The sequence below is a fragment of the Lissotriton helveticus genome, chromosome 4_1 (genome assembly GCF_964261635.1).
Source record: "Lissotriton helveticus chromosome 4_1, aLisHel1.1, whole genome shotgun sequence".
Classification (NCBI taxonomy): domain Eukaryota; kingdom Metazoa; phylum Chordata; class Amphibia; order Caudata; family Salamandridae; genus Lissotriton; species Lissotriton helveticus.
Genome location: NC_136063.1, coordinates 448,159,538 through 448,172,243, shown reverse-complemented (window position 1 = coordinate 448,172,243; position 12,706 = coordinate 448,159,538). Strand labels below are relative to the sequence as shown.

The following is a 12,706-nucleotide window of genomic DNA, read 5'->3' as shown; positions in this document are numbered from 1 at the left end:
CCTGGGGGTAGGCAGGCGAGTCACCCCATCCTGAATTCCCCTGGGTGTCTAGTTTTCAAAAATGTATAGGTTTGCTAGGTTTCCCTAGGTGCTGGCAGAGCTACGGCGCAAAAACAAAAGGTAGTCTTTTTGTCCGAATCGTGCTAAATTTCACTGGGAAATTGAGGTGCGACCATGCTGCGTTTTGCGCTGTTTCATGTCGCAGCCACTATGCCTACCCACGCAAGTGAGGTACCGTTTTTTTCGGGAGACCTGGGGGCACGCTGGGTGGGTGGAAATTTGTTGATCCACGCAGATTCCAGAACTTCCCACCACAGAAATGTGAGGAAAATGTGTTTTTTTGGTCAAATTTTTATGTTTGCAAGGGATTCTGGGTAACAAAACCTGGGGGTAGGCAGGCGAGTCACCCCATCCTGAATTCCCCTGGGTGTCTAGTTTTCAAAAATGTATAGGTTTGCTAGGTTTCCCTAGGTGCTGGCAGAGCTACGGCGCAAAAACAAAAGGTAGTCTTTTTGTCCGAATCGTGCTAAATTTCACTGGGAAATTGAGGTGCGACTATGCTGCGTTTTGCGCTGTTTCATGTCGCAGCCACTATGCCTACCCACGCAAGTGAGGTACCGTTTTTTTCGGGAGACCTGGGGGCACGCTGGGTGGGTGGAAATTTGTTGATCCACGCAGATTCCAGAACTTTCCACCACAGAAATGTGAGGAAAATGTGTTTTTTTGGTCAAATTTTTATGTTTGCAAGGGATTCTGGGTAACAAAACCTGGGGGTAGGCAGGCGAGTCACCACATCCTGAATTCCCCTGGGTGTCTAGTTTTCAAAAATGTATAGGTTTGCTAGGTTTCCCTAGGTGCTGGCAGAGCTACGGCGCAAAAACAAAAGGTAGTCTTTTTGTCCGAATCGTGCTAAATTTCACTGGGAAATTGAGGTGCGACCATGCTGCGTTTTGCGCTGTTTCATGTCGCAGCCACTATGCCTACCCACGCAAGTGAGGTACCGTTTTTTTCGGGAGACCTGGGGGCACGCTGGGTGGGTGGAAATTTGTTGATCCACGCAGATTCCAGAACTTTCCACCACAGAAATGTGAGGAAAATGTGTTTTTTTGGTCAAATTTTTATGTTTGCAAGGGATTCTGGGTAACAAAACCTGGGGGTAGGCAGGCGAGTCACCCCATCCTGAATTCCCCTGGGTGTCTAGGTTTCAAAAATGTATAGGTTTGGTAGGTTTCCCTAGGTGCTGGCAGAGCTACGGCGCAAAAACAAAAGGTAGTCTTTTTGTCCGAATCGTGCTAAATTTCACTGGGAAATTGAGGTGCGACCATGCTGCGTTTTGCGCTGTTTCATGTCGCAGCCACTATGCCTACCCACGCAAGTGAGGTACCGTTTTTTTCGGGAGACCTGGGGGCACGCTGGGTGGGTGGAAATTTGTTGATCCACGCAGATTCCAGAACTTTCCACCACAGAAATGTGAGGAAAATGTGTTTTTTTGGTCAAATTTTTATGTTTGCAAGGGATTCTGGGTAACAAAACCTGGGGGTAGGCAGGCGAGTCACCCCATCCTGAATTCCCCTGGGTGTCTAGTTTTCAAAAATGTATAGGTTTGCTAGGTTTCCCTAGGTGCTGGCAGAGCTACGGCGCAAAAACAAAAGGTAGTCTTTTTGTCCGAATCGTGCTAAATTTCACTGGGAAATTGAGGTGCGACCATGCTGCGTTTTGCGCTGTTTCATGTCGCAGCCACTATGCCTACCCACGCAAGTGAGGTACCGTTTTTTTCGGGAGACCTGGGGGCACGCTGGGTGGGTGGAAATTTGTTGATCCACGCAGATTCCAGAACTTTCCACCACAGAAATGTGAGGAAAATGTGTTTTTTTGGTCAAATTTTTATGTTTGCAAGGGATTCTGGGTAACAAAACCTGGGGGTAGGCAGGCGAGTCACCCCATCCTGAATTCCCCTGGGTGTCTAGTTTTCAAAAATGTATAGGTTTGCTAGGTTTCCCTAGGTGCTGGCAGAGCTACGGCGCAAAAACAAAAGGTAGTCTTTTTGTCCGAATCGTGCTAAATTTCACTGGGAAATTGAGGTGCGACCATGCTGCGTTTTGCGCTGTTTCATGTCGCAGCCACTATGCCTACCCACGCAAGTGAGGTACCGTTTTTTTCGGGAGACCTGGGGGCACGCTGGGTGGGTGGAAATTTGTTGATCCACGCAGATTCCAGAACTTTCCACCACAGAAATGTGAGGAAAATGTGTTTTTTTGGTCAAATTTTTATGTTTGCAAGGGATTCTGGGTAACAAAACCTGGGGGTAGGCAGGCGAGTCACCCCATCCTGAATTTCCCTGGGTGTCTAGTTTTCAAAAATGTATAGGTTTGCTAGGTTTCCCTAGGTGCTGGCAGAGCTACGGCGCAAAAACAAAAGGTAGTCTTTTTGTCCGAATCGTGCTAAATTTCACTGGGAAATTGAGGTGCAACCATGCTGCGTTTTGCGCTGTTTCATGTCGCAGCCACTATGCCTACCCACGCAAGTGAGGTACCGTTTTTTTCGGGAGACCTGGGGGCACGCTGGGTGAGTGGAAATTTGTTGATCCACGCAGATTCCAGAACTTTCCACCACAGAAATGTGAGGAAAATGTGTTTTTTTGGTCAAATTTTTATGTTTGCAAGGGATTCTGGGTAACAAAACCTGGGGGTAGGCAGGCGAGTCACCCCATCCTGAATTCCCCTGGGTGTCTAGTTTTCAAAAATGTATAGGTTTGCTAGGTTTCCCTAGATGCTGGCAGAGCTACGGCGCAAAAACAAAAGGTAGTCTTTTTGTCCGAATCGTGCTAAATTTCACTGGGAAATTGAGGTGCGACCATGCTGCGTTTTGCGCTGTTTCATGTCGCAGCCACTATGCCTACCCACGCAAGTGAGGTACCGTTTTTTTCGGGAGACCTGGGGGCACGCTGGGTGGGTGGAAATTTGTTGATCCACGCAGAATCCAGAACTTTCCACCACAGAAATGTGAGGAAAATGTGTTTTTTTGGTCAAATTTTTATGTTTGCAAGGGATTCTGGGTAACAAAACCTGGGGGTAGGCAGGCGAGTCACCCCATCCTGAATTTCCCTGGGTGTCTAGTTTTCAAAAATGTATAGGTTTGCTAGGTTTCCCTAGGTGCTGGCAGAGCTACGGCGCAAAAACAAAAGGTAGTCTTTTTGTCCGAATCGTGCTAAATTTCACTGGGAAATTGAGGTGCGACCATGCTGCGTTTTGCGCTGTTTCATGTCGCAGCCACTATGCCTACCCACGCAAGTGAGGTACCGTTTTTTTCGGGAGACCTGGGGGCACGCTGGGTGGGTGGAAATTTGTTGATCCACGCAGATTCCAGAACTTACCACCACAGAAATGTGAGGAAAATGTGTTTTTTTGGTCAAATTTTTATGTTTGCAAGGGATTCTGGGTAACAAAACCTGGGGATAGGCAGGCGAGTCACCCCATCCTGAATTTCCCTGGGTGTCTAGTTTTCAAAAATGTATAGGTTTGCTAGGTTTCCCTAGGTGCTGGCAGAGCTACGGTGCAAAAACAAAAGGTAGTCTTTTTGTCCGAATCGTGCTAAATTTCACTGGGAAATTGAGGTGCGACCATGCTGCGTTTTGCGCTGTTTCATGTCGCAGCCACTATGCCTACCCACGCAAGTGAGGTACCGTTGTTTTCGGGAGACCTGGGGGCACGTTGGGTGGGTGGAAATTTGTTGATCCACGCAGATTCCAGAACTTTCCACCACAGAAATGTGAGGAAAATGTGTTTATTTTGTGAAAAACTTAGCTTTGCAAGGGATTCTGGGTAACAAAACCTGGTGGTAGGCAGTCGAGTCACCCCATCCTGAATTCCCCTGGGTGTCTACTTTTCAAAAATGTATAGGTTTGCAAGGTTTCCCTAGGTGCCGGCAGAGCTAGGGTGCAAAAACTACAGGTAGGCACTTTGCCAAAAAAGGGTCAATTTGTAACTGCTAAATTTAGGTGTGACCACGTTGCATTTTCCGCCGTTTCCTGTCGCAGGCACAAGGCCGACCCACACAAGTGAGGTACCGTTTTTATCGGGACACTTGGGGTAATTCAGATTTGTAAATCAACTGTTATTACCAATTGAGCTTTCATGCATTTCTCCCTTTGAATGAAAGACATTGAGTAAAAAAAAAATCTTTATGAAAAATGACCAATAATTCTCATGCTAGTATGAGTATTCCCAACTTTGAAAATGTGCAATTATATACTGTTTCTGAAGTCTATAATTTGTACCCAATTCAGAAATACATAGGTGTCTTTCATACAGATTATTCCATGTATACATTTTCCAAGACAAAGTGCACTATACCCAGTAAATGAAAAAATACCATTGCAAGTTGCTGCTCAGTTTTTGGATCTGGGTTCGTCGGGTTCTTGGTGAAACTACAAGTCCTATATATCCCCACAACCAGGAAGGTCTAACGGATGTAACGGTATATTGCTTTCCAAGAGCTGTCAAAATTAGAAAAAGTTATAGGTGAAAACGTTGAGACAAAAGGCTGTTTTTTTCAACAAAATTTCAAATATTCCAATATCTAACTGTTAGTTTCTATAACGAAACCTTCATGGATTTAGACAAATGACCCCTTTCTGAATTCAGAATTTTGTCTACTTTTCGAAAATGTAAAGCTTTCCAGGATCCATTATTGCTTTCAAACTCATTTCTACCATTAACTGGAAGGAGGTGGAAAGCTCTAAAAATAGCAAAAATAGGCTATGTCCCAGAAAAATGCCAAAACTGAGTGAAAAATTTCGGTTCTCTGACAAAAGTCTGTCATTCCCTGAAAGCTGAGAAAATGGAGATTTCAGCCCCACAAACCTTTTTGTGATACCATTTTCAGGGAAACACCCAGAGGCTTTCATTTGCAGCCCGTTTTTCCCATTTTTCTGAAAAAAACAAAAAAATCACTATATTTTGCTAAATTTCTGGGCCCCCTCCAAGGGAATCCACAAACCCAGGGCGCCTTTAGAATCCACATGATGTTGGAAGAAAAGGACGCAAATTTGGCGTGGATACCTTATGTGGTCAAAAAGTTACAAGGGCCTAAGCGCGCACTACTCCAAAACGCCAAAAAAAGCCTCAGCACAGGAGGGGAAAAGGCCTAGCAGCGAAGGGGTTAAAAGTGGCACATTGAAGAAGTTAATGTTGGCATATACCTGCAGTAAGTAGCTCCCAAAATATAGTTTCACTATGAAGAGTTGTAGCAGTCCTATGAGAAAAACCAAAATGCAGGATAAAGTCACAAGTCTGCCAACTTTGGATTCGGATAAGATACAGAGGTGATTAAATCATATGTTTAATATGTATTAAAATCCATTTCAATGGTGAATACGATTTTAGTAAATATGTAAGAAAACCAACTTAAAAAAAGTTACACTTTACCTACCTGAGCCTCAAGTAGGTTAATTACCATTAGCCTGCTGGCAGTTTGCCCTGCTAGGGTTTCCCCTTAATGAGGTATGAACCCAGCTCCCAGAGCACAAAGAAACAATGGCTTATGCCTTTTCTCATGAAGACCAGGGTGTGAGGTATGTGATAGAGATCAGCTCAGGAAGCAGAGCTAGGGAGGATTCAGGAATTTCATTAACTTGAAAGGGGCTAGGGTGCCCATTCATAGTTAATTAGAAAGGGAAAGAAGAGAGCCTTAGTTGTGTAAGCCCTCTGTTTTGCATCAGCCTAGTGGAAGTGGGATCCCAGAACCACTTTGGGGAGTCGCAGAACAAGTTTGATGTAGCTGAGGAGAAGGGGGTTGCTTATTTACATAAACATACCCCTGTATGGTACAAAAGTTCCTTTCAGGGTCAGAAAGATTCTGCCATGTTAGATCAGCCTCTGAATAGTTCACTGTGGGACAATATGCAATAAGGCAAACAGGATGTGCTGTAAAGGTGGGAAGGGTTGCCCTTGGGAATTTTTTCTCATTGGTCAGGGATTGCCCAAGAGTCACCCCCACCCATTGGCGAGTGAAACCTACAAAGTAATCAGAAGCCACACCCATAGCTCAGAAACCTCTCTGAACCTGCGAAAGAACAGAAGAGGACTGTACCTGATGTTTCAGACCTGTATGGAGACTCCAAGAGCCGTAGCTGTTTCCATTTGTACCCAAGACTAAGAAGTGTACTCTAAGAGTCAGTTGGCTGATATCCTGTGTGGCTACAGGGACACAACAAACTGCAACCAGTTAACCATAAGCAACTGGAACATGAGTGGAACCTGAGGGAGATCTCTGAAGGAGTCTGTCATGGCCCAAAGTACTGTCCCTGAAGTTTTTAAAGCCTTAGAAGTGACCAAGGGGGGCTGCTTAAGAAAATCTGGACATTTGAGACCTCTGGAGAGTTAGCAGCACCTCACTGTAAAGGTGTCTGATTTTGAAGCAACTTAATCAGATGAAGTTTCGCTACCTCCACTGAAGGATGATGAGCTTCGAAAAAAAGACTAAGTGCAAAGTTAGATATCTTAACTGGGTCAAGGTGTGAAAAGTACACACCCTGCAGTAGTAATTCAGCAGTTGCAAAAGCTATGGGGCTTCGAGAGGTCTTTGGCAGATCCAGCCACCAACCTTGTCCCGTTGGAGAATTTCAACTTTAATTTCAGAGTGTAAGTCAGAAGTTAAAATCTTTTACTGAGGACGAACCCACTGGATATATCTAACCTGCGCTCCATATCAGTCAACCTGAAATCACACCTAGGTGCCGATGAACAGTGAACCATGTTCTTTTATTTTTTTATTTTTTTATTTTTTTATTTAGTTTTACATCAGCAAACAGATAGGACACAGTACAATAAAACAATTTTTTTTAAAAAAAGGGAAGAAAGGGTCCGCAAGATATCAGAATAAAGTTTGAACATTATTACAATATGCAATCATTTCTTAGATTCATAACCAATTAGTAATGGGAGACCATAACTGTAACCCCTGTGTTTTTTTCCTCATACCTTTAGTCTTATAAGCCGCAATTTCCAAATATTATACAGACAGCAGTCTAGATTGCCAACTAATAAAGATGATTTCTTTAAATTCCTTCAAATACGTAGTTTTTTCGAACAAGAAATGAAGCAAAACCGAATTAGTCAAGAGAAGATAGAGATTGTAGACGCAATTAGAATGCGAAAGAGAATGGGACCCCTGTATCAGATCTTTATGGAAAAAGAGGAGAATGATCTTGGGAGCTGGGAGACAAAGTGGCAAAATAGATTCGGAGTGGAGCAAATTAATTTTGAGAAAGCAGTTGATTTAGCTATGAACGTCTTATTAAATGGTCCTTTGAAAAGCCAACATTACATGTCAATTTTTGATTTATATTATACACTGAAGAAAATTGCTAAATGGAAATCAGGCAGGGGGGATAGCTGTAGTCGGTGTGGTTTATATGCAGCAGACGCACTTCATATGTTTTTTTATTGTCCCAAACTGCTCAAGTTTATTAAAGATGTAGAGCAATTTCTTCAGGTGTTAGGTATTACACAACCGCTAACTGCAGAATTGGTGATTCTGGGCCGGTTAGAAGGGTCAGTTAATTCTAGACTTGTTATGGAGGAAGGATTCATATTTTTATGTATGTCTATTTTTCGTTTATGTATTACTTCGCAATGGCTCGACCCTGATCCACCAATCTTTATTAGTTGGCAATCTAGAACCATGTTCTTGATGCGCTTTGCCTTAAGTCATTAAGGCCTTATTGGAATTTTGGCATTTTGGTTTCATTTTACTCATTAAATCTTTCTCTATTTTTCTAAATTGATTGTGAGATTTGTATTCTGTTGTGTTTTGTGTTAAGTGTTATGTTAATGCTAAATACTTTACACAGTTTCCTAAGTTAAGCATGTCTACTTTTTACATAATTTAAAATGTGTTTTACTGTAACAAGTTTTGTGGCCTTATTCCTTGTGGTGGACTACAATCCACCACAATTAATAATCCACTTTCTTACAGTAGCCATGCACTACCCTATAGGTCTCCTTCTCTTGAAAGATCTCGAAGCTCAGTGACGGTCTTTGAGTCTTCCAACCTAAAATCCAGTCCAAACAGTTCATTGTGCCTTAACTGACCGTTTGGGTGTTTCTTGTGAGCTGAAGCCTTGCAGCAACCCACTCTCTTCTGTCATGTGGAATCAAATTACAGAGGACCCCCACCTCGCTAGCCTTAGTGGTATCATCTTTCAGACAACTCCCCCCTTGATGGTCATCTGATATCAACTTATAGAGAATGCCCCACCCCGTTGGATGGTTTTTTCCCCCTGAAATAATGGCCTTGCTTAAGTGGTCCGATGGAGCTGCCTTTCTATCAGTTCATGTTTGCCGTTTTTCTGGATTGACAGTTTCCCTGCTTCATATTCAAGCGGTTTAGTGGAAACACCAATTACTCAACTGACCGTCTCTCTTGTGCCAGTTACATGATTAGATATCTTATGATCAAGTTCCACAAGGCCATCCACTAAGTCACTTGACACAACCCTTATTGTGTAGCTGTGTGTAGACCCTATTGTTTACTTATCCTCTTTCTTTTGCTCAACCGTGTCACCTCAATAAATAAGGACTGGGAAGCCGCTTTAGGGGTAGCAGCACTACATCAATGAAAACATACATCAATGTCATTTTCAAAAATGTGCAAACAACTTGTAGACAAGCTGATCCTGAAATTACAAAAGGGAGAAGGACACTATTGCTATTCTGAAATAATGAACTAGGAAAGGAACTGAATAAAATACAGGCAATCTAACATTGTGTAATCAAAATCACGTCTGTCGTATTTCAAACAATACAATTGCCTGTTGGTGTTTTTACTTGTTTCTCCTTACACCGGATGCACGTTGATACACTCTGCTTGAAGGACAAGCATTGCCAGAAACAAGGTCCAGCAAATAAAAAAAAAGTGCAAAAATGTCACCTACTCTTTTAGTCAAGCATGTGATAAATAAACATGAATCTTATAGATATTGCCGCACAATAATCCTGGATCTGCAGAACACCGCATGTGAGAGGACATCACTTCACACAGCAAAGCCAATGTTTAAGCCCCGCTAAAACCAGGATAACTTTAATCTGAGGATTTCCGTCAGCAGAGGGGTTTACTTTTCATCTTTTGCTTTTTCGCTCACCTTCTGAAGTGGTCGAGATTTCTCCTGTCTCATTGTTGATCTTAAAAAGCATCACTTTGTCCAGGAGCGGATTCTGACGGGCAATACTGTAGGAGAGCTGAGCATTGGGGGTACCGGCTTCATCCGCATCAGTGGCGTAAACAGTTACGAAGGTCTTTCCTACGGATTGCAAATAAAATGTAGGTCAGAATATATGCTTAGAGTGGTTTAAAATGATATGATGTAGGAAAACGTGAATCATACAAATAGTCAAAAAGCTACCTTCCCTTTGAAGATCTGCACACCAGACATTTCAATTCAAGCCATTTAATAGGGATCTAGCTGCAGAATGACTTCACAGCACAAAGCATATCTATGCAAAGGTACATTCACGTAAGCCTGAAACACCTGTATTGTATATGATCATAGTTACCCTGCATTATAAGAAAAAGTGGCTGTTTGCAAAAGTAAAAAGGGGATGTATGACGTTACAACGCATACTTTTACAACGCCTACCTTTACATCGCAAGTTTTACAACGCATACCATTACAACGCATAATGCTTTTGGGCGCTGGATAGTGAATAGTTTAATTTACTATTCCAACTCCAGTCCCCGTGGATAGTAGGGAAGGTGTTAGATAGTACATTAAACCTATTCCCTATCCTAGAGCGCCCCCCCAGCGCTATGCGTTGTAATGGTTTGCGTTGTAAAAGTTGCGTTGTAATGGTAGTGCGTTGTAAAAGTTTCGTTGTAAAGGCTGTATACCGTAAAAAGGACATTGCAGGACAATTAGGGCCTCATTTTTTAACATTTTGCCACCGGGCAGTGCCACGGACCTTCCTGCTGTGCTGTCCTACAGCAAACGAAAAGGGCAGGAATGCAGAGTATTTATTAACTGCGCATTTCTGTCCTTTTCTCCTGCACTGGTGCATAATGGGATGGCATGCGTCAACGCAGGCTCCTTTGCGCCTTGGTGCAAGGGAGGATCACTGAAATATTATCGATGACACAAATATAAAACTACCATAATATCGAGGAAAAAATATAGAATGCAAAAATATTGAATTCCTATCTCCAAACAGGTAAGTACAAAAATATCGAATCAAAAATATAGTTGTAAAAAATATAGTTAGTGAAAATATCGCATTTTTTAAATGCTCAAAAGTAATTAAAAATTAATGAAATAATAAATATAATTAACTTAAACATACTTAAAATATTTAAATAACCTTAAAATTAATAAATATTTAATATAAGTTTAAAAAAACATACAATTTGATTTCTTAACACATATATATATATGAACGTAATATGAATAAAAAATATACAAGATTTTTACCGTAGGATAGCGGAAAGGGTCAAATTTACTATTACCACTCCAGTGAGTGCAACAGTAGAGAAAGCGTTGGATAGCGTAGGGGTAAAAATTACTATTCCCACTCCAGTGAGTGCAACAGTAGGGAAAGCGTTGGTTAGCATGAGGGTAAAAATTACTATTCCCACTCCAGAAAGTGCAACTGTAGGGAAAGCGTAGGATAGCGTAGGGGTAAAAATTACTATTCCCACTCCAGAGAGTGCAACAGTAGGGAAAGCGTTGGATAGCGTAGGGGTACAAATTACTATTCCCACTCCAGAGAGTGCAACAGTAGGGAAAGCGTTGGATAGGGGGAGGGTAAAAATTACTATTCCCACTCCAGTGAGTGCAACAGTAGGGAAAGCGTTGGATAGCGTAGGGGTAAAAAATTACTATTCCCACTCCAGAGAGTGCAACAGTAGGAAAAGCGTTGGATAGCGTAGGGGTAAAAAGTACTATTCCCACTCCAGAGAGTGCAACAGTAGGGAAAGCGTTGGATAGTGGGAGGGTAAAAATTACTATTCCCACTCCAGTGAGTGCAACAGTAGGGAAAGCGTTGGATAGCGTAGGGGTACAAATTACTATTCCCACTCCAGAGAGTGCAACAGTAGGGAAAGCGTTGGATAGGGGGAGGGTAAAAATTACTATTCCCACTCCAGTGAGTGCAACAGTAGGGAAAGCGTTGGATAGCGTAGGGGTAAAAAATTACTATTCCCACTCCAGAGAGTGCAACAGTAGGAAAAGCGTTGGATAGCGTAGGGGTAAAAAGTACTATTCCCACTCCAGAGAGTGCAACAGTAGGGAAAGCGTTGGATAGTGGGAGGGTAAAAATTACTATTCCCACTCCAGTGAGTGCAACAGTAGGGAAAGCGTTGGATAGTGTAGGGGTAAAAATTACTATTCCCACTCCAGAGAGTGTAACAGTAGGGAAAGCGTTGAATAGCGTAGGGGTAAAAGTTACTATTCCCACTCCAGAGAGTGCAACAGTAGGGAAAGTGTTCGATAGCGTAGGGGTAAAAATTACTATTCCCACTCCAGCGAGTGAAACAGTAGGGAAAGCGTTGGATAGCGTAGAGGTAAAAATTACTATTCCCACTCCAGTGAGTGCAACAGTAGGAAAAGCATTGGATAGCGTAGGGGTAAAAACTACTATTCCCACTCCAGAGAGTGCAACAGTAGGGAAAGTGTTGGATAGCGTAGGGGTAAAAACTACTATTCCCACTCTAGAGAGTGCAACAGTAGGGAAAGCGTTGGATAGCGTAGGGGTAAAAATTACTATTCCCACTCCAGAGAGTGTAACAGTAGGGAAAGCGCTGGATAGCGTAGGGGTAAAAATTACTATTCCCACTCCAGTGAGTGCAACAGTAGGGAAAGCGTTGGATAGCGTAGGGGTAAAAATTACTATTCTCACTCCAGAGAGTGCAACAGTAGGGAAAGCATTGGATAGCGTAGAGGTAAGAATTACTATTCCCACTCCAGTGAGTGCAACAGTAGGGAAAGCGTTGGATAGCGTAGGGTTAAAAATTACTATTCCCACTCCGGAGAGTGCAACAGTAGGGAAAGCGTTGGATAGCGTAGGGGTAAAAATTACTATTCCCACTCCAGAGAGTGTAACAGTAGAGAAAGCGTTGGATAGCATAGGGGCAAAAATTACTATTCCCACTCCCGAGAGTGCAACAGTAGGGAAAGCGTTGGATAGTGGGAGGGTAAAAATTACTATTCCCACTCCAGTGAGTGCAACAGTAGGGACAGCGTTGGATAGTGGGTGGGTAAAAATTACTATTCCCACTCCAGAGAGTGCAACAGTAGGGAAAGCGTTGGATAGCGTAGGGGTAAAAATGACTATTCCCACTCCAGAGAGTGCAACAGTAGGGAAAGTGTTGGATAGCGTAGGAGTAAAAATTTCTATTCCCACTCCAGTGAGTGTAACAGTAGGGAAAGAGTTGGATAGCGTAGGGGTAAAAATTACTATTCCCACTCCAGTGAGTGCAACAGTGGGGAAAGCGTTGGATAGCGTAGAGGTAAAAATTACTATTTCCACTCCAGAGAGTGCAAAAGTAGGGAAAACGTTGGATAGCGTAGGGGTAAAAATTACTATTCCCACTCCTGTGAGTGCAACAGTAGGGAAAGTAAATACTTCATATATTAATTAAAATAAATTAAATATTAATACCAATTACAAATTAATTAAAAACAATTACCAATTTAATATATTATAATAATTAATCA

At 42.5% G+C, this 12,706-nt stretch overlaps 1 protein-coding gene across 1 annotated transcript in view; it reads right to left on the bottom strand.

Moving 5' to 3' along the window:
* CDH17 (cadherin 17) overlaps positions 1–12,706 on the bottom strand; it is a 408,277-nt gene that overhangs the window by 230,240 nt on the left and 165,331 nt on the right. The window contains exon 6 of the mRNA XM_078687034.1: positions 9,143–9,301. Coding sequence (XP_078543160.1) covers positions 9,143–9,301 — 159 coding nt within the window. The remainder of the gene's footprint in view (positions 1–9,142; positions 9,302–12,706) is intronic.